The sequence below is a fragment of the Carassius auratus genome, chromosome 48, assembly GCF_003368295.1.
Source record: "Carassius auratus strain Wakin chromosome 48, ASM336829v1, whole genome shotgun sequence".
Lineage (NCBI taxonomy): Eukaryota > Metazoa > Chordata > Actinopteri > Cypriniformes > Cyprinidae > Carassius > Carassius auratus.
The window spans coordinates 10,303,313-10,331,113 of record NC_039290.1 but is presented as its reverse complement, the minus strand read 5'-3'; the positions used below and the strand labels follow the sequence as shown (position 1 = coordinate 10,331,113).

General features: G+C 37.1%; 1 protein-coding gene across 3 annotated transcripts in view; it reads right to left on the bottom strand.

The window, feature by feature from the left end:
- Nucleotides 1–27,801, bottom strand: part of LOC113065831 (signal peptide, CUB and EGF-like domain-containing protein 3) — an 87,870-nt gene that overhangs the window by 50,679 nt on the left and 9,390 nt on the right. For 2 of the 3 annotated variants that reach the window (XM_026237366.1, XM_026237368.1), the window contains exons 2-3: nt 12,915–13,040; nt 5,538–5,663 (exon numbers count right to left, since the gene is read on the bottom strand). In XM_026237366.1, the coding sequence (XP_026093151.1) occupies nt 5,538–5,663; nt 12,915–13,040 (252 nt within the window). The remainder of the gene's footprint in view (nt 1–5,537; nt 5,664–12,914; nt 13,041–27,801) is intronic. The other variant, XM_026237367.1, reaches the window with a different exon arrangement.

Genomic DNA, 27,801 nt, shown 5'->3' with positions numbered 1-27,801 from the left:
ACATAATACTACAGAACTATGTGCTCAGCAGGGGTGAATCTACCGGGGTGGCATAGTGGCAAATGCCACCCTAAAAGAAAGCCTTGCCACCCCTGCTGCGACCCTATTAGCAGCAACGAATTAAAGGTTATGGCCAATTTGAAAATTGAACTGATTCAATCCCCAAACTGACTCAAATGATTCGCGAACCTGCTTTGAACTCCCGAAATGACTCAAATGATTCGCGATCCCGCTCCGAACTCCCGAACTGATTCAAATGATTTGCGATCCCCGAACTGACTCAAATGATTCTCGATCCCGCTACGAACTCCCGAACTGACTCAAATGATTCTCGATCCCGCTACGAACTCCCGAACTGATTCAAATGATTCGCGAACCCGCTACGAACTCCCGAACTGATTCAAATGATTCGCGATCCCCAAACTGACTGAAATGATTCGCGATCCCGCTTTGAACTCCCGAAATCGGAGATCGCTAACACATGTGACCATCTGGGCGGCAACGTCATCAGAACGCAAAGAATTATGGGTATGTTTGGCCAGTTGACATCGTCTGGCATAGCAGGCTAGTGTTCTGGCATGAAAAAAATGAAAAATTAGCGTGAAAAACAGAATATAATCCTACAAAATGCAGCGGGCTAAAGAAAATATTATCGGAGCATACCGCCTAAAACTAAATCGTAATGCAAAGATATGAAAATATAGAAAATAAAGAGAATCAAAAGGACTTGATCCTTACGAGCAGAGCGACTGGTCAAGGTAACACCCTCCAGCCCAGAAGAAGGGCATGTGAAAAGGCTGTGTTTTTCTGCTTCTGCAGACAGTCTGAAGAGCTTGATGACATGTTTCCTTGCGATAATCAGAACCAAACAGTGGTTCAATTTATACTGTGAGACTCAGCAGCACCAGCCAGAGAAGAGTCATGTGTCTGTGACTTATCACCCACAACCTACCTCATACATTTCCAGTTTCTCATCATTTCTATCGACTCTTTATAATGTAAATGTATTCATCTAAATGTATTTACATGTTAATGTATTCATCTAAATGTATTTACATGTTAAATATGTGAAGAAACTGAAATTAAGTTGGTTGTTATTACTATCTAAGTTATGTAACACTGATTTTGCACAATTCGTCCTTAATACAGATAAAGGAGGCAGAATTTCATTCAATCTTTGTGTATTTTATTTACAAACATAGCTAAAAAAATTACATGTGAGAAGAGACATTACAATATCTTTTTTTAGAAAAAAAAAACAAAACATGTACATATTAGATGTGAGAATGGTGTATAATTCTAACATGACACCTTCACAACAATACTTGGACACATATTGGTCAAAGCACAGCACACAACCACAATATTATCCAGCAAAGTCTTCAGCTCAGTCTCATGACCGGTGTGGACAGTGTCCGGCGATGGAGGTGTATTCACAGGACCTTCCTTCTCAGGTGCAGGTGTAGTGTCTGACAGTAACAGTATAAAGAAATCGTGTCATATCACAACCTCTTTTCCTAAGGAATCCTGATTAGCTATACACAGGGGGCAACATACACTACCGTTCAAAAGTCTGGGGTCAATAAGATTTTTAAATGTTTTTAAAAGAAGCATCTTCTGCTCACCAAGGCTGCATTTATTTGATTAAAAAAAAAACAGTAATATTGTGAAATATTATGACAATTTAAAATTACTTTTCTATTTTAATATATTTTAAACTAATTTATTCCTGTAATCAAAGCAGGATCACACTCCAACATTTCATAGGCAGGTTTGACTGCAAACACAGTCACCAAATAAATTGCAATGTAGCCTAGATGTACAACATTTAAAACTGATTAACGTTACGCTTTAGTACATTGGTAACTTAAGCTCATTTTCTAGCCAGTTCATGCTGGTTAACAGTTAACATTTACAGAGAGTAACTGTAACTTACCTTTGTGTAAATGCTTTGAACACACCATCATGTGTGGTGGAGTGTTATCGAAGGTGATCTCGGTCTCCTTACCGCTGCTATCCAAGCCATTCGTCGCCTTTTTGTCACCTCTGGCTTGTACTATTACTTTTCCACACTGGAAAACGATATTCCATTCTTAAGCTTAATGCCACTTCTATCGTGAGAACGACTATTGTAGTTTATAACACAGCAGGACAGGTAGACAGTATCTTGAACACTGCGTTCTTCCCTCATGCAAAGAAGTCTAGCGCCAAATGTTTGTGCCGCGGATTCCCAAAATGCTTTGCGTTCACCACTGGGAAAACGTCATGATGACGACACATTAGCGATCCCGCTCCGAACTCCCGAACTGATTCAAATGATTTGCGATCCCCAAACTGACTCAAATGATTCGCGATCCCGCTACGAACTCCCGAACTGATTGAAATGATTCGCGCATCCGCTTTGAACTCCCGAACTGACTCAAATGATTCGCGATCCCCAAACTGACTCAAATGATTCGCGATCCCGCTACGAACTCCCGAACTGATTCAAATGATTTGCGATCCCCAAACTGACTCAAATGATTCGCGATCCCGCTACGAACTCCCGAACTGATTGAAATGATTCGCGCATCCGCTTTGAACTCCCGAACTGACTCAAATGATTCGCAATCCCCAAACTGACTCAAATGATTTGCGATCCCGCTACGAACTCCCGAACTGATTGAAATGATTCGCGCATCCGCTTTGAACTCCCGAACTGACTCAAATGATTCGCGAACACGCTCCAAACTCCCTAACTGATTCAAATGAGTCGCAATCCCCAAACTTACTCAAATGGTTCGCGAATCCGCTTTGAATTCCCGAAACTGACTCAAATGAGTCGCGATCCCGCTCTGAACTCCCGAACTGACTCAAATGATTCGTGAACACGCTCCGAACTCTGACATATATTCAGATATGTAATTTAAAAAATAAATTAACACTTTTCAACAATTTTCAAATATTGCACCTGTCAAACATAGTCTATTTTGCTGTCAATACTGTTGACGGTGTCCTTTAGGATTTATATTTATGCTCAACATGAAGTATAGATATTGTTGTGATGAAGACATCCTGGGGCCCGTTCTTCGTAGGTCGCTTATTACATCTGAGATGAAATAACACATCCAAGATATATAATCGTGCTAATCATGATCCGGCTAATTGGGTTCTTCGAACACACCTGTTGTGTATGATTAGTATCGCTGGATTTTTTACATTTACGTCTACATTTTTAATATATATTAAAATAAAGTATAAATCAATTAGGTAAAAATGAGGCCCATTTATCACTTTCATGCACATTCCTGTGAAAGTTTTTTTTTTTTTTTTTTTTTAAGGTTCCCTTACGAAAATTACCCATGGTTTTAACAATAACACCACGAATCATTGTTCTTGTAGCCATGGTAACTGCAAATTAACTTTGGTTTTGTTACTTCAAATAATAATTTACAAAGTATTAATATAATTGTAATATTTTGTTGTTGTTGTTGCTATAAAAACAGACCTATGCCATTAATAGCCTTTAAAATGACTTAAAATGCATTATATAAAAAAATAATGAGGCAATAATGATTGGTTGATAATAACACTGTTAAAATACATAATGTAGACGAATACAAAATAAACAGTTTATGTACATGTTATTACAAATGCCATGTGATTGCTGCTGTTACACTTACAGAACAATCAAATCCTTGTTTAGGCTACTGACCAAACATTTCATTCATATATACTTAATCTTTCATTTTTGGCCACCTTTTTGCTATAGATGACACAGGCTTTATAATTTCTTCAACAAAAAACGTGCATATCACAACCCTTACAAAAATAAACCATGGTTTTATCATAGTAAAACTGCTTAGTTTCATTTGCATGATTTCTGAATGCTTGAGACTATAAAATAAATTAGAGTCATAATAAAGTTATAGCCATAGGTAAATGTCGAGAGCTACAATTGTAATTAGAAAATAATACAATTTATTCATTTAGTTTTTTATTTGATTAAAGTTCTTTTTTCACCCCTATAGTAGGTGTTTTTTTTCCCATCATCATATTTGAGGAAGGGGGACACAACAATACAATCCGGCTCACGGCACCCATTTGGCCAGCAGCGGCCCTGAAGGTGTTGATATACACATCTCTGGGAATGTGTGCTCTACTACACACACACACACACACACACACACACACACACACACACACATACACACACACACGCACACTGAAGCACGCGTGGTGTTTTCAGCTCTTCACTATATTGTGGCATGATGTATGCTACACATGTGCACGTCAGCGCGCTATGAGAGGATTTCACCATTTCATTTGATAAAACTATCGTCATTCATTCGTATCGTATACACAGACTGACAGAAACGGCAATGTCTTTACCACAACCTGTCAAAATAAAATCTCTGTATAACTTGAAGAAATTCAAACAATAATATAGTACTATTACACAGAAGAGTATGCTATACTTCAAGTAGGCCTATTAGCTAATAATAATAGTTAATTAAAAAACACAGAAACTCTGGTTACAACCCACCAAAATAAAAGTTTGGTCCAACTCAAAGAATGTATTTAAGAAATTGCTTAGTAAAATATACTTAAAAGAAGATATACTAAAACGTTATTTTAAAGTAATATCACACAAGTTTTCATAGAAGTTTTAATTTAAGCTTTCCAAAACAATAACACCATATTTTTCAAAAACAATTTCTAAAAGAACATTTGTATTTGTGCCTCTAATGTTTATTTATTTATTATTATTGTCAGCTAATAAAGCCTATGCTTCAGGGACCATATTCATATAACATCTAAGGTTAAATGTAGCTCTTGACTGGTTGAGTTAGATGATGATTAACACTAAACAGTAGAAAATCAGTTGAGTCTCTCAAGCTGGAAATGTCATTGGCTGTTAAAATCTTGTGTTTCTTATAATAAACTGACATATTGATAACACTGAATCTTTTATAACGCTCTTAATTACATGTCGATGCATACTGTATGCATTAGTGAGTGTGGTGGTGCTTATGGGGTATGGTCACTTATTCCTTATATGAACTGTTTCAAATGCAAGACATTGATTGCATGAGATTAAGTTTGTAAATGATAGACTGTGTCCTTTTGTAGTGTGCACATATATTTATCATCAATCTGTGATAACTGTGACTAAATTCAGTATATATACGTCTGCCATATGTTGCCACCCCTCAAAAATTCCTGCCCCCTTCTCACCACCCCATCAATATTTTTCTAGATCCGCCCCTGGTGCTCAGCAGTTCCAGCCCAAATCTGATGGATTTATTGCTCTCTTCTATGGGTTAATTAACCATGAAAAACTGCTTCATTTTGACACAGAGGATAGAGTGGCGGTGTTTTGGGCCACAGTCGCGGTCGTGATGAATATCAACCATATAAGTTGGGTTTCAGCAATCATGTTTATTTGTCTTGATTTGGATGAAGTCCTGAGAGGACACAGATCATCACACACTAGCAGGTTTTGTTTTGGCGTTTTGCAGTAACTTTATCCCGAATGTAAAGAAACCATGGCTTACCCAGGCAGTTGTGTCCATCGTGGGCCAAACGAAAGCCGTCGTAGCACGTGCATCTGTAGTTTCCCGGGATGTTTATGCACTCGTGAACACATCCTCCATTATATTCACTGGCACACTCATCGATATCTGCAAGAGCAATCACATTAAACATTAAACCGCTTATATCACAGAAAATCATGGCTCTTTTGATGCTAAACTTTTGGGGTCGTCTTTATACTTATATTCAGCAAGGATGCATTAAATTGATCAAAAGTGACAGTAAAAACATTTATAATATTAAAAAAGATTTCAATTTCAAATAAAATGCAGTTTTTTTTACTTCTTTTCAGAAAAAAAATCTATGTCTAACAGTTTCCACAAAAATATGAAGCATCACAACTCTTTTTAACACTGATATTAATCAGAAATGCAGGAAATTATTTGAGCAGGAAATAAGCATATCAGAATGATTTCTGAAGATCATGTGACACTGACTGGAGGAAGGATGCTGAAAATACAGATTTGATCACAGAAATAAATGAAATTTTTAAATATATTCAAATAGATAACAGTTATTTTAAAATTACAAAAAATATTTAAAAAAATATTAGTGATATTTGATCAATTCAGCCTTGGCAAGCAGATATTAACAAAATCTTAACAGTTTCGAACTTTTGAATACTGGTGTATATATACATTTAATATTAATAGATACAATTATATCAGTACATTCTCGCATAAACTACAAAACTACAAAAACTGTATAATATTTAATTTGAGAACCGATGAGCTTGAGATACTGAGCATGCGTATTAGACAGCAACTTGTCTTTAAAAAAAAGAAAAAAAAAACATATTTCCCATGTTACAAAAAAATTATTTTTCCATTCTTCCATCTTAGAAACATTGGCAAGCTACGAAACATGTTATCTGTTTCTGATGCAGAAAAGCTAGTTCATGCATTCATGACCTCTAGACTGGACTATTGTAATGCACTTCTAGGTGGTTGTCCTGCTTCTCCAATAAACAAGCTACAGGTCGTCCAAAATGCAGCAGCTAGAGTCCTCACCAGGTCAAGAAAATATGATCATATTACCCCAATTTTACAGTCTCTGCACTGGCTACCTATTAAGTTCCGTATCAGTTACAAATTATCATTACTTACCTATAAGGCCCTAAATGGTTTAGCTCCTGCGTACCTAACTAGCCTTCTACCACGCTACAACCCATCACGCACCCTAAGGTCACAAAACACTGGATTTTTGGTAGTTCCTAGGATAGCAAAGTCCACTAAAGGAGGTAGAGCTTTCTCACATTTGACTCCCAAACTCTGGAATAGCCTTCCTGATAATGTTCGGGGTTCAGACACACTCTCTCTGTTTAAATCTAGATTAAAAACACATCTCTATCGCTGAGCATTTAAATAATGCATCTCGTAATCTTGGACTGCAGTTAATATCGGATCAAATGTGCAGTCATATGCATTCTTATTCTTTAGCTTGGGTTAAACTAATTAATTTTACTTTGTTGGAACAGCAGCTATGCTAATTAAGTTTCTCTGTTTTGCCGTAAATTGGATTTACACAAGCTTCAGTCTGGATCCAGCACACCTGAGAAGAGATGATGCCAACCCTGAAACAACATATAGAACTATAATTTTTTTCTGTAAGTTTGATTGAATCATAATGATTGAATAAATAATAAATAAATAATTGAACTTAAAAAGTAGAAATGGCAGTAATAAACACAACCAAGAGCTCATTGACATACGACCTCCCACTTTTACATATTAACATCCAATCATCCTTCAAATGGACACGGAGGTTAGCCAATCACATGCAGGTCATTTACATAAGTCTTAAAGGTACAGCAGCAAAACAGGTTAGTTTCTAATGAAAACCTTGACTGATTTACAATGCATCTTTAATTTGCTCCTGATTAATTAATTTTTCTCACTAAGAGCTTATGTGTGCATTGATTATAGTGAATTATTCCTTATGTTTGGATGGGGAGAGCAGCTGAATAAACATCTACATTTGACGCCCAATTGAGCACTAATTACCCAGACTCCTTTGCACTGCTTTGTAGTTGTCTTGGCTCAATGAGTATGGAGAGAGACACTCGCTGTCTGAAGTACAGCGCTTTATTTGTCTTTATTCCTGAATGCTTTTTATCCCACCTCCAACACAGAACAAAGTCTTTGCACTTTGCTTTTGTATTCCAGTTCTGCACCAGCTTCACTCCGTCGAATTACAAGCTATTTCACCTCGGCTAATGCATCTCCATATGAGGCCGAACGATCTACAGCACAGGCAATTTCGAGAAGTGGAGGAAAAAAGCGTTTTGCACTATTCATTATGGTCACATTGTTTACGGGTCACTCAATTCAGGCTGAGATGTGGAATAAACATTCATTCTGCATCCAAGAGACATAATGAATAGCTTATTAAGACTCAGATGATGGAGTTTACTGTGTACATATAAATTGAACAATGCAAAATGAACCTGAAAACATCTAGAAGTGTCTGCATGGAAAGGCCTTGCTGAAAGGACCAACAATTTATGGTTAAGTTTGGATTAGGGTTGACATAATTAAGACAACAGCGCCCATATAAAACGAGAATTTAGGGTACTTTCACACCTCTAGATCGATTGTTTTGTTCCAGCATAGGGATTCAAATCATTACAATGTTGCTTTTTATTCTTGGTGCGGTTCGCTTTCACACAGCAAAATTTCTAAATGAACCAAAATTGTTAATACAAGTCACATTTGAGTAAAACTGTCCTCTCATTGGTCAAAGTTCGCCAGGTTTCCGAAACAATGGGCAAGGTGTGAATGCACCCTTAATTTCAATTTAATTTATTTTTTATTTTATTATTGTATAATATTTGCACGCACATTTTATGATTGACAGACAACATTTGTACATTGTCCTGCAGTGTCACAAATTTTTCACACCTATTGAAATTAATATTTAGGGCCGTCGATGTAACGCATTGATCTAATTGATCTAATTGATCCATGATGGAGCATATAGAATGCAGTTACATGTCCCTAAAATTTGAGAGACTGGGGGCAAAATGCATCTGTATGACATTTATATAATTTAATATAGTTCGGCAATATCACACGAGCAACGAGAAAAGCATCACACGAGTGCTGTATTTTGTACCAAACAGCACGAGTGCAAATGTGATATTGGTTTTATACAGTACAATAAGTAAGACCTTAATATTGGGTTATATTTTAGACACAGTTTTGTCTATTTTTTGCTCATTTTTTATTATTACTAAATTACTAAAGCCACAGCAGGACGGTTGTGTGTCTCCGAGCAAAACACAATTTCTGAATGAATCCACATTTTGAATAAATAATATAAAGCAATGATTCAGTGGCACATTCATAAAAAGAGCCTTTTACTTCATTCTTGAATGAATGAGCCATTTGAACAATTTGAATGAATGAATGACTCGTTAAGACATCTATTAAGACAGTTTTAGTTTCTATGAGTATCATTTCGTTTAATTGATTAATTGCCATATCTGGTAATTAATTTGATTAAACATTGAGATCAATTGACAGCCCTAATAATATTATAAAATAATACATAACTGCTAATAAGCTTAAAACAAGTAATAATGAAGAAATTCTGACATTAAAATATTCTATAATATTCTTAAACATTGTGTGTATGTCTATCTATCTATCTGTCTGTCTTTCTGTCTGTCTATCTGTCCGTCCGTCCGTCCGTCCGTCCGTCCGTCTATCTGTCTGTCTGTCTGTCTGTCTGTCTGTCTATCTATCTATCTATCTGTCTGTCTGTCCGTCTATCTATCTGCCTGTCTGTCTGTCTGTCTGTCTGTCTGTCTGTCTGTCTATCTATCTATCTGTCTGTCTGTCTGTCTCTGTCTGTCTGTCTGTCTGTCTGTCTGTCCATCCGTCCGTCCGTCCGTCCGTCTATCTGTCTGTATGTCTGTCTGTCTGTCTGTCTGTCTGTCTGTCTATCTATCTATCTATCTGTCTGTCTGTCTGTCTGTCTGTCTCTGTCTGTCTGTCTGTCTGTCTGTCTGTCTGTCTATCTATCTATCTATCTATCTATCTATCTATCTATCTATCTGTCTGTCTGTCTATCTATCTGTCTGTCTGTCTGTCTATCTATCTGTCTATCTGTCTCTCTGTCTGTCTGTGTGTCTGTATTTCTGTCTCTCTGTCTGTGTGTGTGTGTGTGTTGTATATGGTCATTTTCACGCATTTCTATGTGTGTAAAATTCATTGATCACAACCATGACAATTTAAACAAACTACAAATAAGCTAAAATCAAGAAGTTATTATTATTTTAACATTATTGTTAGTTTGTATTTAGAAATATGTATATTATTTTATTTAAATATACCCCAGTTAAATTTGTACTCATATTTGGCTGAATGTATGTTCCTCACGATCTTAAAAAAAAACCTTTTGATCTAAAGCTTTGTGCCTAAATGTATGAAATTATTTTGGAGATCTATGAATTGCGCCTAAACATAAATAGATATAAAGACACAAAGCCCTTGCTGGTTAAGCTAGTTAAGAAGTGTGACCAGCCAAACAGGTGAACGCTGCCTTCTCAAGGCTCAAGCCTGTTATTTACCCCAAGCCCACGTTATTTGTAGCAAATAGCTATCAAGAGTTCTGCAATAGCTTTCACAGGATTTGGATCCGGTTCTGCTGCATGTCTTTTTGCACGTGGTGAAGTATATTTGAACAGCGATGCTCATATCTCCCCAACGCACATTTGTGTTTCCACACCATATCAAGGGCTTTACGCGACTGATCCCGGTTCAGTTAGGAGTGCCGTTTTAACACAGGACAAACATTCCAGAGCTCATTCACTTTCCAGTGTTTAGCCTGGGCTTAGGATGTTTGCATCCAGAAAGGATAAGGCTAAGTGGGTCCAAAAGCAGCATACCCCTCTCCAAATACAACTGAGTTGCAAAAACTTCCCCTAAAGGCAAATGGCCTTGAGTAAACAAGATATGACCATATCTTTGTATTGTTACTGTGCACTGAGAACCATTGACATAGATTAATTAACTGTCTAAAGGCAACAAAATGCCACTCAAATTTAAGATTGAATAGCAAAAAATGCACAGTAAGTCTATTACGGCAATTAAAGAGAAAATGAATCAGATGTCATTACTGTACATTTAGATCTGCTCATGTTGCATCATATTTTTTTAAACAGGTTTTTGGCGTGTTGCACATTATTATAACCAATCACACAAGATTCTGATGAGTTTATGAATGCAGTGACTAATTAGAGGCAGTCAGATTAGTTTTTGTTCATCGTAAACATAATTTGCTGAAAATATATTTATAATAATTATAATCATAATTAAATAATATATGCATTTCTTCCCTGTAATGAATTCTTTTTTTTTTACAATTTACATATTTATATTTTTTAATGTAGGCTTATTACATTATGCAATTGCTGTGTAAATACATGTTTGCCACCTCTGAGCCGCATTAAACAGTCCATAATCTCAGTAAAACAGTAATGGCATATGAGATGCTTCAGTTCCTTGCTGTGTGAAGATGCTGGTTGCTGATTAAAAAATATATATATATTTTAGAGTACATTTTAGATTGATTGATTGCAGTAAGGCATTAAAATTAAATATTTGACATAAGACAATGAAGATACATTTAATGGCATAATAGTAAAAAATGCCCCTTGAAGTAAATTTCAGGGACAGGGATACGATATTTCATGCTCTATTTCACATCCAATGGGTAAAGAATTGAGTCTGTCATCTTTTTAATTTTGCATTTGGACATCTATTTCCTTTCCCCCAGGGATATCTGAAAATGAAGCAAAGGGACTGCAGAAATAAGACATGATGAAGAATACCTTGAAGTGCCTGAACACACACACCAGAGTGATCGAATCATAGACTACAAAGCAAAAACAACGGTTTTCCAGGAAAATATATCTGACCATGCTCAAACAAGATAAATATATTTGAGAAGCTTAGGATATTAAGATCTGAATCACGTTTATTTTTCTTTCCTGACTAGCAAATTGTTTTCTTCTGGTCTAAACCTCAAGTTTTTAAATAGAGAAAAGGTTTGCCAGTGGGGTAAGATGTATAAATTAAATCCAAAATTTCAATTAATTTATAAAAATCTAGTTATTTAAATGATATGCTATTTAATTCATTGATTGAATTGCATATATTAATATTTAATATTAAACCCTAAAGATGAGTTAAAATATCTGTCTGGCTTTTTTTTTTTTGCATTATATTTAATACTTCTTAAATTAATGGCCAAATGAAATATACACTGTATGTTCTTATGCAGTTGGATCTCAAACAAAGCTTGGAAATTGTATTTCATTTTATTATGTCTTTTGCTGGATTATGATGTCACTGAAAAAAAAAAAAAATCTCAATGAAGACAGAAAGACATATTGGATGACATGGCGGTGAGTGAAATTATCAGGATTTTTTATTTTTTTTTTGAATTCTGAAAGTGGATTAATTCTTGAAAAGTATTTACATATTTGTACAGTATCTGTATTGTATGGAATGCCAAATACTTATATTTAACCAATTACTTCAATCAATCAGAAAACAGAACTGCAATATTATGACAAAAAGCAATATTATCAATTGTTGCTCTTGATAATTATTAATGTTGATTAATAGAATACATATAAGAATGGTTTTGTGCTTGGGGAAATTGTATGTCATATTCTGGCTACACAGACAAACATGCCTAGTCTAGCACAAGTTATGCAAAAACTCCCGTTATAATCACTGAAGCTGACAAAAAAATTATCTTTTCTGCACTTCATTGTTTACGATGAAAATTTGCAAGAGCACCTCTTCAGCGCTGACCAATCTAAACGCCTCTGATTGGCCATCGCTTTCACATGCTAACCAGAAACGTGTGTGATTGGTTAAAAGACTCAACGCGGTAAAAAACAATACGTTAAAATGCTGATCTAAATGTAATCCCGCAACCTGACACTTTTCACATTTCATTTTCATGAATAACAGCCATGATAGATTTAGTGTAATTATGCAAGGGCACCTTTTGTCCCTTTATCTTACATTTATGGGGCATTTTTGTTCAAGCCCTTGTTAATTTCCAACCACAAATTTAGCATTAGACCTTAAATTGTGATGCTAGATTCACTGCTTTTATGTTGAATTGTTCTATAGTCTACAGTGTTCAATGCAATTACATAAGACGTAACTGTAATTTAATTACAGTTTTTCATGAGAAAAGTAATTAATTTACCTGATAAAGCATTGCACCCAACACTGCTTCTAAATATATAGAATCAAGTGCTTGTATTCTGACCTCATTTGTTCATGCATCTTCATTTCTTAGTAAGCATTGCTCACCTTCACAGTGCTTCCCATCGCCTTTATATCCTGATTTGCAGATGCATTTGTATGACTTGAGGGTGTTCTGACAGATGGCATCCATACTGCAGCTGTCCAGGGCTTCGGCGCACTCATCCACATCTGCTGAGAGAAAGGAAATCAAGAGGCTTTGAGTCACTATTTGGAGAAAAACCCGCACATGTTTTTGCCTTGGGCGAGTAAATAGAAACAGTCAAGCGAAAAGCTGCTGATCCAGCATGGCAGAGCAAATTCATTTCACAATTCCACTGGAAACCCGATCAGAGGAGGAGAGACGACAAATGGGCAGAGCTGATCCAAGTTCAGATGTTACTGTAAGGCCTTCAGCAACTCATTAAAACTCCTTCAGACAAACTCCTTCAGCAGTGCTCTGGCATTTCCTACAGTCAAACTGCTGCTGCCGCCGCATATTACCTTAGCCACACAACAAAAACTTGGTCTTGGTGGTTTCCAGGGCATTGTTATTCAGTTGTAAAGGTGTTCTGAGTGGTATCAGGGTTGCTTGTGTGTTCTGGGTGGTTATTAAGTGGTTTCTTACAGTCCCAAGTCAAACCGCCCAGCCATAAATAAAATTATGCAGTAAAATCTGATAGCGATTTGGCAATTATGTCTTGAACATGAGGATGCGTTGTGCAAAATTCAAAGTGACTACAAACCTGTTTGGCTTTGGCTGTAAAAAAATAAATAAAAGACGTGGTTTTCACAGTACAGTTCTGTCTCACGGTTGTGGGGAAACTTATGCCCACCAAAGCAGGAGACTAAAGCTTATTACAGGGTTAGAGCTCCAACAATCCCGAGCCAGTTTCCACAGTCACCTCAAAGCTGCTGGTAAGAAACGACATATGTTTCATTTGAAGGCTTGTCAGCCAACTCTCGAAACAACATCTAATTAAGATGATACCTTAGTTTTCACCCCAGAATCCACAGACGTCCTTCACGTTTTCATTACAAATACGGAAATCTCTCTGCTGATGGTGCAAGAAAACAGTGGATGTTCTTTATGGTGGCATTAGTTATTAAATTACTCGCATGCTGTTTACAGTACAAAGCTGAACTGTCTCCCCACTGCGCAAAAAAAAAGAGGAATTGGTCATTTACCTTAAAAGCCCTAATACTATAAAACACACCATTCATCAAATGTCACGCTGAGGCCAGTGAAAGAAAGGAAAATAATGCATCCAGCAATATTTGAAGTGAGAATCCTATTTGTCCAGATGACCAGTCACAAAGACCCAAAAATACATTTTTGTCATCATTTACTGAGGTTTAAGTTGTTCCAAATGGCTTTCTAACTTCCACACAAAACTAAAAGAGGAATTCAGATGTATCTTCTTTTAGTTTTTTACACACAATGACTGAGCATGATGCCTACAAGCTTCTAAATAAACCATTAAAGTTGTCTATATGACTTAAGCACAATATTTCAAATCTTTTACATCTCACAAATCTGAAGTTTATATCCAGCAATTCTGACTTTATAACTTGCAATTGAGAGTTTATGTCTGAGAAATGTGTTATTTTCAAGGTTAAATCATGCAATTCTGAGAAAAAAGGCAGGACTACAAGATGTAAATTAGCAGAGGCAAGAATGAAAAGTCAGAATTGCAATATGAAAACTCCTAATTGTGTCTATTACATTTTCTTTCTTTTTTTTGTGGCAGAAATTGGCTTCAGTATGCTTGTGTGATTTATATATATATATATATATATATATATATTGAAAATGCATTGGAAAATGCATTCTTGGAAAAAGTGCATGAGTCTGCATTTTCATTTTTAGGTGAATTATTCATATTAAGAGATGTACTGATACAGGATCAGATCTTACAGTGCACTTAAAAACATGGAAAAACTGCTTGCAGTTTAAAACCATTGCTTGGTTTGATTAAAAAAAATGTAAAATAAAAATTAACATCAATAAAAGTTATTTTATTGGGGAATGTTAATTTAGCAATGGCTAAAGTTCATTGTGAACAAACAACAAGTCTTTACACTTTTGTAAATGAGAAAACAGGTTTTAATACAAGGGTCAGGTCAATTTAACCCTACTATAGCTGGAAAACGAGAAGTCATTTGTTTAATGGAGGAAGGAGAAGGCCTAAATGATTTCAAAGACAAACTGCAACTGTATTCCACATGCAAACCAATTACCCACAATCCCATATCCACACAACACAACCAATCAGATACTATAATACATACAATTCTATTAATTAGCCTTTTTATACAACAGAACTAATGAGATTATGGTCTTGTTATCTTGGTCTATTTAGTCCACCATGGTGCAGTTACAAACTCTACCAGCAGGAGCAAAACCCTGACCCCTGTGAAAACTCTAGTCAGTTGCACTCAGTCAGATTCATTGACCACAATCACATATTTACAACAGACCAAATCAAACCCATTACCCAAATCACGGCTCGCACAGCAGAACCAAAAAGACTAATTAGCAATCATGCTCACACAGCAAAATCAATCAGCGAATCTATTAAGTCCGAGAAGAAAGAAAATAATTTCTCATGTAAGAAAATGAGCGAAACCGACTCTCTACTACTGCTAAATCAATCAAAATGAGCCCAAAGCGCTCGGGTGGTTGTAAACCCAAATGCTGTTTCACAGAGAAAATAAACATGCCACTGTTAATCTGTCTATGAGTTTAGAGAACCTTCCGCGGTGCTCTGGAAGAGATGGGAGGGAGGCATATTTTAGGAGATGCCAAACTATTTTTCTGTCTGTTTTGTTCTTTCTTTTAATGCGTTTCATACTGGAAACAACATTGAGGCTGAGATTAAAAGGAGAAAAAACTAACTGCATTGAAAATATGTAGGCTATGTTTAAAGAGATATTTTACCCCAAATTGAAAAGTTGTATTACTTTTTTTTTCTTTCCTCCAGTCTCCTGATCCGCCATGGCCCCCTGAGTCTCCTGATCCGCCATGACCTCCAGAGTCTCCTGATCCGCCATGGCCCCCTGAGTCTCCTGATCCGCCATGGCCCCCTGAGTCTCCTGATCCGCCATGACCTCCAGAGTCTCCTGATCCGCCATGACCTCCAGAGTCTCCTGATCCGCCATGACCTCCAGAGTCTCCTGATTCTGATCCACCATGACCCCCGGAGTCTTCTGATTCTGATCCACCATGACCCCCGGAGTCTCCTGATCCACCATGACCCCTGGAGTCTTCTGATTCTGATCCACCATGACCCCCGGAGTCTTCTGATTCTGATCCACCATGACCCCCGGAGTCTCCTGATCCACCATGACCCCCGGAGTCTTCTGATTCTGATCCGCCATGACCCCCGGAGTCTCCTGATCCGCCATGGCCCCCGGAGTCTCCTGATCCACCATGACCCACTGAGTGTCCTGATCCGCCATGACCCCCGGAGTCTCCTGATCCACCATGACCCCCGGAGTCTCCTGATCCGCCATGGCCCCCTGAGTCTCCTGATCCACCATGACCCCCGGAGTGTCCTGATCCACCATGACCCCCGGAGTCTCCTGATCCACCATGGCCCCCGGAGTCTCCTGATCCGCCATGACCCCCGGAGTCTCCTGATCCGCCATGACCCCCTGAGTCTCCTGATCTTCCATGAACTCCAGAGTCTCCTGATCCGCCATGACCCCCGGAGTCTCCCGATCCACCATGACCCCCGGAGTCTCCTGATCCACCATGACCCCTGGAGTCTCCTGATCCACCATGGCCCCCTGAGTCTCCTGATCCACCATGACCCCCTGAGTCTCCTGATCCACCATGACCCCCGGAGTCTCCTGATCCACCATGGCCCCTGGAGTCTCCTGATCCACCATGACCCCCGGAGTCTCCTGATCCGCCATGACCCCCTGAGTCTCCTGATCTGCCATGACCTCCAGAGTCTCCTGATCCGCCATGGCCCCCTGAGTCTCCTGATCCGCCATGGCCCCCTGAGTCTCCTGATCCACCATGGCCCCTGGAGTCTCCTGATCCACCATGACCCCCTGAGTCTCCTGATCCACCATGACCCCCGGAGTCTTCTGATTCTGATCCACCATGACCCCCGGAGTCTTCTGATTCTGATCCACCATGACCCCCGGAGTCTCCTGATCCACCATGGCCCCCGGAGTCTCCTGATCCACCATGACCCCCTGAGTCTCCTGATCCGCGATGGCCCCCTGAGTCTCCTGATCCGCGATGGCCCTCTGAGTCTCCTGATCCGCCATGGACCCCTGAGCCTCCTGATCCACCATGGTCCCCTGAGTCTCCTAATTCGCCATGGTCCCCTGAGTCTCCTGATCCGTCATGGCCTCCTGAGTCTCCTGATCCACCATGGTCCCCTGAGTCTCCTGATCCACCATGGTCCCCTGAGTCTCCTAATTCTGCCTTGGCCCCCTGAGTCTCCTGATCCACCATGGTCCCCTGAGTCTCCTAATTCTGCCTTGGCCCCCTGAGTCTCCTGATCCACCATGGTCTCCTGAACTACCAGCTACACCATTGAAACCTGAACTCACTGATCTGCCCTGGATCGTCTCAGCCCTGTGTCAGTCCGGGACCAGCCTCCAGGACCCCTGCTCTCATTCCCCAGTAGGGGCTGCTATTACGTGGGACAGGCCTTTCAGGAGGGGGGGGGGGGTGTAGGTTAGGTTTATGTGTAGTTTATGTCCTGTTATCATTGAGTTTTAAGTTCTCCTGTTCCCCTGTGACCTAGTTTTACTTTGTCTCCTAATTGTCATTCTGTTCACTTGTGTTTGATTAATTATCTCATCAGTTCCCTTAGTCTGTTTTTCTCCTTGTTTATGTTAAGTTGGCAAGTGTTCCTGGAAGTTTTGATTCATCTTATTAAAGACTTTTCTTGATCTCCAGCATTATATCTCCTTCTCATACAAATTTATCAGATTAATGTTTGTGAATGGAAAATGGTATAAGTGTAGTAACGGCATCTACCAGTGAGGGCAACAAGGTCATGCAACCGAGCCAGACCTTGACGCCATGAATTTTTAAGCATTTCTTCAAAGTGTGGTTTTGTAATTTTTTTTCTGGATGTTGTGCTCATCTGGCTCAGACATGAGAGGAGTGTTTCCTCACTGATTAATGATCGGGTCAGCACTGCTCAGTATATTTAGTCGAGTGGACAAACGGAGGTTTGGTCAGCACGTTGAAGGTGTGTAGTTCAAACACAGGACAATATTTGCTTGCAGTAAGACCATCAGTGTTTATTCAGGACCCTCTTTACTCCTAAAACAACTCAACCTGGACAAAAATAATCTCAGAAGGGAGGAAAGATTAATGCAGACAGTACATATCTTACATGCAAAACTTTATGAATAATTAATAATATATTTTCTGTTTACAAAAATAAAATTTTCAGTAAGCAAGAATTATAATTTAAAAATAATTTATATATATATATATATATATATATATATATATATATATATATATATATATATATATATAATTGTATAATATAAATAATATAATACAATATTAAAATATGATAAAAATCTAACTAATAAAATAAAAGTCTTAAAATAACAAAATAAAGTATAATACAACAACAAATAAATAATTACATTTGTGACCCTGGACCTCAAAACCAGTCATCAGAGTAAAACATTTTTTAAATAGAGATTCATAGGACAAGGACAATATTTGGCTGAGATACAACTTTTTGAAAAATCTGAGGGTGCAAAAAAATCTAAATATTGAGAAAATTGCCTTTAAAGTTGTCCAAATGAAGTTCTTAGTAATTCATATTACTGGTCAAAAATTTGGTTTTGATTTATTTACAGTAGGAAATTTACAAAATATCTTCATGGAACATGATCTTCACTTAATATCCTAATGATTTAATAATTTTTGGCATAAAAGAAAAATAAATAATTTTGACCCATACAATGTATTCTTGGCTTTGCTACAAATATATCTGTGCTACTTATGACTGGTTTTGTGCTACAGGGTCATATTTTAAACAATTTAAAATGACAAAATAAATATAAATATAAAAAAAAATATTAAATTAAAACATATATATTTAAAAATTAAGAAAATAAATCAAAACAAAGAATATAACTATATATAGGGTGCTTTGGGCTGGAGACATTGCAGCAAAACCAATGAACCTGTTCGACAAATCTTAATAAAAACTGCCAGTAATACTTTACTAATGTATGCAGTAATGTATTCAGAAGAAGCAATCCAAATCTTGAAGAGCAAAATCCAAAAGTATCCTAACCACTTTACACTCACTCTCAGGTAGTTCCACCAACTAAATCAATATTATTCCAGCAAGTGGGTCTAAAGCTGCCCTCACAAGTTTGGCAGGCAATCTGACACGCTGGTGGAAAGCCATATAAACAGTAACAGCGAGACAACCTCTCGTTTCTGGCCAAACATCCGTTAGCATGCGGCCTAGCGATGTTTAATTGCTTCTGAGAGAGTGAGAGAGTAGAGGTGTTGGTTGTGAGAGCTGGCAGGCCGTCACATGCAAAGCCAGCACACAGTCTTCATCTCATGGACTATTAGGCGACGCACTGACGGGATGAAAGAAAACGGGTGTTGATGAAATGCAGACATCAACATTAGAGCAGAATTTAGCATCCTACCCCTGCCGTCTCTTCCCAGATCCCTTACAACTAATGAAGGAGCCCAGTGTTTGTCCTCCGAACAGCTCGTAAAATAAATATCGCCTGTTTCTATTTGTGCCCGGGGTCCTTAGTGAGCGCTACTGTAAGTGCTGATTGATGGTGGCTGTCTTAAAACAACAACAATGGTCACTTAAAGCTCAGAGTTTATGAACTGCCCGAACTAGAGTGAAGTTGACCCTTTGCTTAAAGGGACAGTACACTGTCCATTGTTCTCAAGCTGTTGTAAACTTGGAAGAGTTTATTTCTTCAAAAGATAATATTTTGAAGAATTTTGGCAATCAAAGTGTTGCTGGTAGCCATTGACTTCCATAGCATTGTTTTCCATACTAAGGAAGTCGATGGCTACCGTCAACTGTTCAGTTCAGCATTCTTCAAAATATCTTCTTTTATGTTCAACAGAAGAAAGAAACTCATACTGGTTTGAAACAACTTGAGGATGAGTAAATTGTGACAATTTTAATTTTGGGTGAACTATACCTTTAAGCCCCATCTTAAAGGGACAGTTCACCCAATTCTGTCATGATGTATTTTGTTTCAGTACAGAGTAGAGTTTCTTTGCTCTGTGGATGACAAGTGAAAATATTTTTGTTTTAAATGTTTGTTCTTTTAAGTCCTTAAAATTACAGTGTTTTTTTTTTTTTTTTACCTGAAAGTTTTGTCAAAATAAACTATCCATTTAAAAACAACACACAAATCCTATGTTAGCAACTGTTTGCATATTTTCTGAAACTCACTTAATTTATCTGCAAAAATGTGTCATGCACTGAAAAAAAAATGTTAGCTATAAAATTAAAAAGGATCATTGGAGTATGTTTACAATGTAATAAATCGTATAATATTTTAAATCTAGTAACATATTTAAACATAAATAGCTAAATATAATTTTTTTTAAATATATATAAAAAGATAGATTGCTAGTAAATATCACAAACATTTCTCTCAGTCTGCATCAGATATACTGTAGTTGTAAACATTTTCAAATGAGAAAAGAAAATGGAAGATAAAAATGAAAATCCGATCAATTTCCAGTCCAATCCTTTGAGATGTTTAACAAAGCCTGTCTGAGTTTGCAACAGTAACCCAAAGAGGTTGCACTCACGTAGAGACAATACAGTTAGATCATGCCGAATTACCCAAAATTTGCCCACACGATTTGTTTAGTCGTCTAAGACTAGTCTAGACAGACAAAGTAGACAAAACCAAACCAGCCAGAAGGAAACTGCTGCAAAAAAATCACACGCACGGAGAAAATGTTGCACTGCATGCATGCACAAATGACATGATGCTGACATGACGGTTCATAACCTTCAATCACCGGCAGGTAAAGCTCCAGTGCGGGTTGTAATCAAGGTTTGCTCTCAGACAAACGTTGTCAGAATGAAAACAGTCTGCTGACAGATGAGTCAGTCAGGTGGCGATTCAGGGCTAGCAGAAGACAAGCTAAAGGTTGTCGTCTTTTCAGCACCTCATAAAACTGCACCCAGTGCCAATGGCCAGGATTAGAACAACTCAGACCGTTCCAGACGGACCTCAATTAGTTTTAACTTGTTTTCTACTTTGAAAACAATTTTCACTTTTTAACTGCTACTGGATTTCATGTATTACAAAGAAACACCAAGGAACACTGAATAAAATGTGAAATTTTAAAGTCTTTGTTTTAATTGTTAAATAGTGTTGTTTTAGTATCATTAATATTTTGCATAATTTTTTATTTTTATATATTCTGTTTTTATTTTCAAGTTTTAGTAATTTTGTTAAATTTTGTCATTTTTACTTTTTTAAAGGGGGGGTGAAATGCTCGTTTTCACTCAATCTCCTGTTAATTTTGAGTACCTATAGAGTAGTTCTGCATCCTTCATAACTCCAAAAAGTATTTAGTTTTATTATATTCATAAGAGAAAGATAGTCTGTACCGATTTTTCCCGGAAAAACACGAGCGGCTGGAGGCGTGACGTGTGGGCGGAGCTAAAGAATCACGAGCGCCAGTAGGCTTTTGCGTTGAGAGCGTTTGGAAGCTGTGACATTACCGTGAGGAAAAAACCATCATCCAAAACAAACCATGGCTTACAGTCAGATTCAGCCGTTTATTTATGATCCAGAATCAGATCCAGAGGCTGAAACTGAGCGAAAGCAGAAGCAGCAACGACTCGCTCCGAGCGGGGCTCGAACCCGGGTCTCCGGCAAGGGAGGGGACGCACTAACAAGGAGGCAGAGATATTTTAAGCAGTTTTACTCACCGCCTGCGGTTCCAACACACGATCGTGACCCTTTTTCGTTGGGACTGCATCATCCTTAAGAAATAAACGATGTGCAAATCCGTCGTCAAACTGGGCCTTGTTTGTAAAACAAGCATTTTCGAAATGCAGGGAACAAACACAAACACTTGCACAACTCCGTTGATGCTCTGTAAAAATAAAATCCATCCACTGGTCCCTTAATGCTGTTTCTCTTTTGGTAATCTGTGCAATCTCGCTCTGATCAGTGAAGTCTGTTGTGCTCTCAGTGCTCTGCTATACAGGAGCGTGCGCTCTTCCGGCAGAAGTGCCTCAGGACCCATATAAGGAAATTCCGCTCTTTCTAATGTCACACAGAGCCATACTCGAAAAAAACTTTCCGAAACTTGTGACAAACCGGAAGGAGTATTTTGGGAACAAAAATACTCCTTCAAACGTACAACTTAATCTTTGTCCATGTTTAGCATGGGAATCCAACTCTTTAACAGTGAAAAAAACTCAGTTTGCATGAAATGGCATTTCACCCCCCTTTAAATCATGTTTACAGTTTATATTTTTATTGCATTTCAAGTTTAAGGTGTTTTTTTGTCATATCGTACATCATTAAACTAAATGAAAATAAGGAATATAGACTTTAATTAAAACATTTATTTTACCTAATTTTATATTTATTTTATTTCAAGTAGTTAGTAGTTAGTAGTCAAGTAGTTAGTTAGCTTTAATTAATATTTTGCATTAGTTTTTTCTTGTATATTTTTAGCTTTCATTTTAAAGTTTTAGTAATTTTGTTGCATTTTGTCATTGTTACTTTTTTAAATCATGTGTACAGTTTATATTTTTATTGCATTTCAAGTTTGTGTTTTTCTTTTACATCAAGTTAACTAAATGTATCTAGCAGAAATAAAATATTTTTATTTCTGTTTTATTAATGATTCTATGGTTTAGTTTTCATTAACTGTATTTATTCTGCATTAAAATCTGTTGGGAAAAAAAAAACTGTACTTGCTATTGATATTCAGTCCAGGTCCAGTGAACAAGATGTATCATCAATTTTATCTATGCATATTTCCTAAAAGTTGAATTTTTAGGAGTGCCCTAGCATATAAATGACCCCTAAGGGAAAATTACCACCAATTTTAATTTCAGGTGGTCTTGAAGAAGTCAACTTTTTGATATAGTCCAAACATGTATTGTGAGGGTCTCAAAAATGACTTGCAAAATCATCTAAGTGTAGATTTTCAATTTCATGAATTGTTGTAACTGTTGATGTTTTTCTTAAAAAGTAACTGCAACAGCTTCAAGGACAGCTGAAGTTATCAGAGAGTTAATGAAGGTGATGTCTTGTTGTTGAGCAGTTGTTCCTTGATTCTGAAGGCCATTCAAGTGCCATTGAATTTTTACACCAATTTGACCTTTCCTTTACTGCAAACTGAAGCACTGAGATATTCATAAGGCCACATTTTGGTTAATATCACCATCGTTTTCAGAAACATTGCAGAAGAATTTATGCTATGCATTAAAGTCTTAGATGCATAAATATATATTAAAATTACATGATGATTAGAAGTTAACAAACTCAATTAAATAAACTGCCTAATTTTTTAATAATGTAAATTTGTTTACCACCATTCTAGAACAAATGTATGTTTAAAAGACTAATGTATACAACTCATTAACCCAATTAATTTTCATAATCAACACTAAATTTATTCATTTATCCTATTTAAAAACTGCCTACATTGGCAGCTGCTTTCTAAAGTACCATCCAAACAGACCCAACAATTGATTCAAATGGATGCATTAAATAATTAGCATGTAATTATTCGCTAAAATAGTCACTTTTAAAATTTGCATAGTTTGCATGCTGCATTGCAGCGCTATTTAGGTTATGCATTAAAGTCCAAGATGCACTTATAAAATAAAATGCACAAGATGCATAAACAAACAACAATGTATATTAATAAGCCGTAGCAATTTAAATAAAATGTCTATATTTTTGTATTGTACAGTTGCATGCATTGTTCTATCACACATTTTCTGTGGTCTCTTCAGTTCATTTATAAGCCGTAGCATCATACTAATAACATAAACTGGCAGGATGTATCGCTCCATCATATCTTTGATGTCTAATGCGTCCTCAGGCAACAAAAGTCTGTCTTTCCTTTGACAGTCTCCGAGTGTCTGAAGAACTCTTATCTTTGACAAAAACACAGATCGCTATCTCATGGCCCTTGAGGCTCATCCGACAGACAACGACGAGCAATGCCAAAACCCAGACAAGAAAAGAGTCCATGTGTGAAAGTTCCCATCACAGGTGAAGCACTGCATCCAGACAAACTGAGCGGATCACAGAGTGCAAACGTTTGGCTGGAAAAGAGTCACGCGACTTTCTTTGACCTGAAAGAACTGAGAGGTATGAGAGTATGAATCAACGTGTATCAACGGGTATCAGAACTTTCAGAGATTTCATATTCCTGAGCATCTGCAATGTGAAAATATTCTGCACTTGATTTGCGCATCAGGAATTGTTTGGATCATACACAATAAGACATGCAAAAAAGACATATTGTCCTCCAATATGTGAATAAATGGTCCATCGGACAATAAAATGCCTACATGAACAACTGCAAATTTCACTTACTGTACTTCATCTGCCATCTTGGATTGTTGCTTTTTTTAATGGGCTCATCTACGAGAAACTTTTTTAAAACATTTGTTTTAAAAATGTCTGTCCTTCGTTTTGCGAACATTCCATTTCATCATGTTACTTTTGAATGTTCTCTGAACATTCCGAAACAAGTAGTAACGTTTAAAAAACATCAGACGAATGTCCAACTAAAATGTTTTAGGAATAAATGTTCCATTAGCAATCCATAAAGCCCTGTACACACCAAGAACGATAACGATATTAGTGTTCACTCCAGCGGACGATATCGTCTGTTTATAAGCGCACGTGCATCTGCCACTTTAAATTCTCGAGCTCGTTATAGCAGGATGGATTCTGATTGGCTGTCAATGTTTGTACTGTTCATCAGATGGAAAAAATTATGAAAATGATTCAGACGATATAATTTCTCTGTGCCTTTATCGTTATAGTTTTAGTGTGGACTCTGCTATTCTTTAATATTGTGTAGTCAATGTACATATCTTTGAGAAAACATTTTCACAACGTTTTGAGAATGTTCACTGTTAGCTGTAATGATGCCTTAAAACGCCGCCTATGGAGTCAGAACACAGGAGACATTAAACTGGATTAGGAAGAGTTTCCCAGTGTTTCCCAGGATCTCCTCTTATGGCGTCGGGGAACATCGTGCCATCTTGGTGCGAGCTGGCAGACAGCTGAATTCATGGAGTGTTTTTCCATTACCGAGCAGAATGAAGTATTTGCTTTCATTCATTTACTGCAGTCTCTGAAGCTTGGACCGGCTCTCCGGAATGTAAACACATGCAGTCAGTAAACAGACTCACACAAACACACACTCGCTGCGATACACACACAAACACACATCCATCTTGCTGTCTTACAACAACATTGTCTGCATTGTGCTGTTTTGTGTTCGTTATCTGCATTACCCTGACGACACAATGAACTAATAAGACATGCATTTAGTCAATATATAATGGTTTTGATGACGTAATCAATGATCCAAACAAACACCTTGTCAAAATGAGGTCAGAGGTGTGTGATCCTCACGCATCACTTCCTGTCTGTTCTTCACATAAAATATAAATGGTCAATAAATAAATAGAAAATATACTATAGTAGCATTTTGATAAATATATAAGCATTACATCACATATCCATTATAATCTTTTTACTAAATAGATTAGTCATGTCTCCTTTCTTACTTGTTTGAATACATCTGTCGTTACAAACCACGTCATCGTTTAAATATTTATTTCAAAAACGAATTGGCATAGAAACATAATTTGGACCATCTCATTATAGATTTGATACAAAAGAGATTGTTGTGTTATTTAAATGTTTGTATATTTATGTGTTGATTACTAATATATCTAAAAAATAATAGCAGTTGAATTTTGACTCCACCAAAGATTATTTGTACTTTTTAATATTATACAAACTTAATGTCTGCTAGGTAAACTAACTTACAGAATTAGTTAAGAAAGACTGATAACTATTGCACCTGAGACACAAGCTTCTACAGACTAAAGTAGGATAGTTTTAGCTTTAACCATCACCTGTATATCAATAAGCCCCCCTTGCCTTCCCAAAATGCTTTGCATCATCAACAGGCCATCAATGAATATCTTTCCAAAGGTCTTAGTTTTCAGCTCCATCTGGCCAAAAAAAGTGGATACACTTGAAAAAGAGAGGACTTTTGAATCCCAGAAGAGCAATATTGTAGATGTAATCTGAGGCATGCTGTTTATATTATGACTCTATAAATAAACATGCTCTTTTGCTTGTACAGAACAAACGAGGTGAAAAAGAGAGGAAGATGAAGATTGTGACTTACAGTATCGCCAGAAGTAAAAAGCTAAACATAGACTATAAACAAGCTATAACAGAGTCACATGACTACATCACCTCTGTTAAACTTCGAACCCTTCCAGCCTTTATTTAACAATATTTTCCCTGAAAGTTAGTTATTAGGGTTGGACAATATTTGCCCGAGATACAGCTATTTAAAGATCTGGAATCTGAGAGTGCAATAGAATCTAAATACTGAGAAAATCACCTTTAAAGTTGTCCAAATGAATTCTTAGCAATGCATGTTACTAATCAAAAATTCAATTTTGATATATTTACAGTAGGAAATTTAAAAAATATCTTCATTGAACACGATCTTCACTTAATATCCTTATGATTTTTGGCATAAAACAAAAATCAATAATTTTGACCCATGCATTGTTTTTTTTTTGGCTATATTACTCAGCGATTTAAGACTGCTTTTGTACTCCAGGGTCACATTTCTTACCGAAGATGATCAACAAATCAACTGGCAACATTCCTTCATTCAATAAAAGGTTGCATAGTGTTATACTACAAAAAAAAAAAAAACACTATTAGCTATAAATGAAATAAAAACGAATAACTTCTGTCCTTTGCGTGCATGCTCTGCTTTTTCTTGGGAATGGAGATGGCATTAATTCAACGTCACGAAGGAAAATCTGAGTCAGAGGGTTTTTATACCGACATTGCGGCTGCTCAGCCCTCGGCGTCTGAGTCCTGATATCGATAAACGCACCACAACAAATAGAAGGAAGTCTCATGAAAAGAATTAATTCCCCTTGAGCGGGAACAATGTGCTGCAGACCCACAACAGAATCCAAATGAATACAACAAGCCATTGTGCAGTCGCTTCCAGAAACGCCGACATTCAAGGAATAACAAAATTCTTGTTAAATATAGATTCTCCTCATGTCTGACACAGCTGCCTGACATCACTGTGAATAATCCCTGCTTGTGTGGTATTAACACAAACACCTCTGTGCAAACAGTGCTGTTACCTGCGTGTCGTCTGAGGACACAGCCATCCGTGGAGGCAAGAGAAGCCTAATTAAAGAGAATGAGCTTGGATATCTTATCCACAGTCACTTTCACTTAAATCCGTTCATGGTTGTGACTTGTTCCAGCTGAGAGTTTATGTACACTGCATAATGAAGCCAATCAGACCGCAAGGTGACCGCTGCCTTAATTCTGTTCACGGCTTAAAGATTTTGACTAGCAAAACACATTTTCCACATCTCTGCTACCTGCTACTTTGAACTGAACAGCATTATATGCATATATTATGCAGATACGGTGGATGCTACTCATTGGTCCTGCAGGGTTTTGCTCGTTTTTGTATTATATTTTAACATTTTTATGAGACTAAACTTTGCACAAAACTCAAATTGTCATTTTAAATATCTTGCAATCTACTGACATCCTTGTAAATGAATAGTGCACCAATAATCACTGTTTAATTGTCTGCAGTCTGATTTTTTTTTTTTTTAGTAAATACATTTTTATTCAGCAAAGACACAGTTACATTAAAAACATTTAG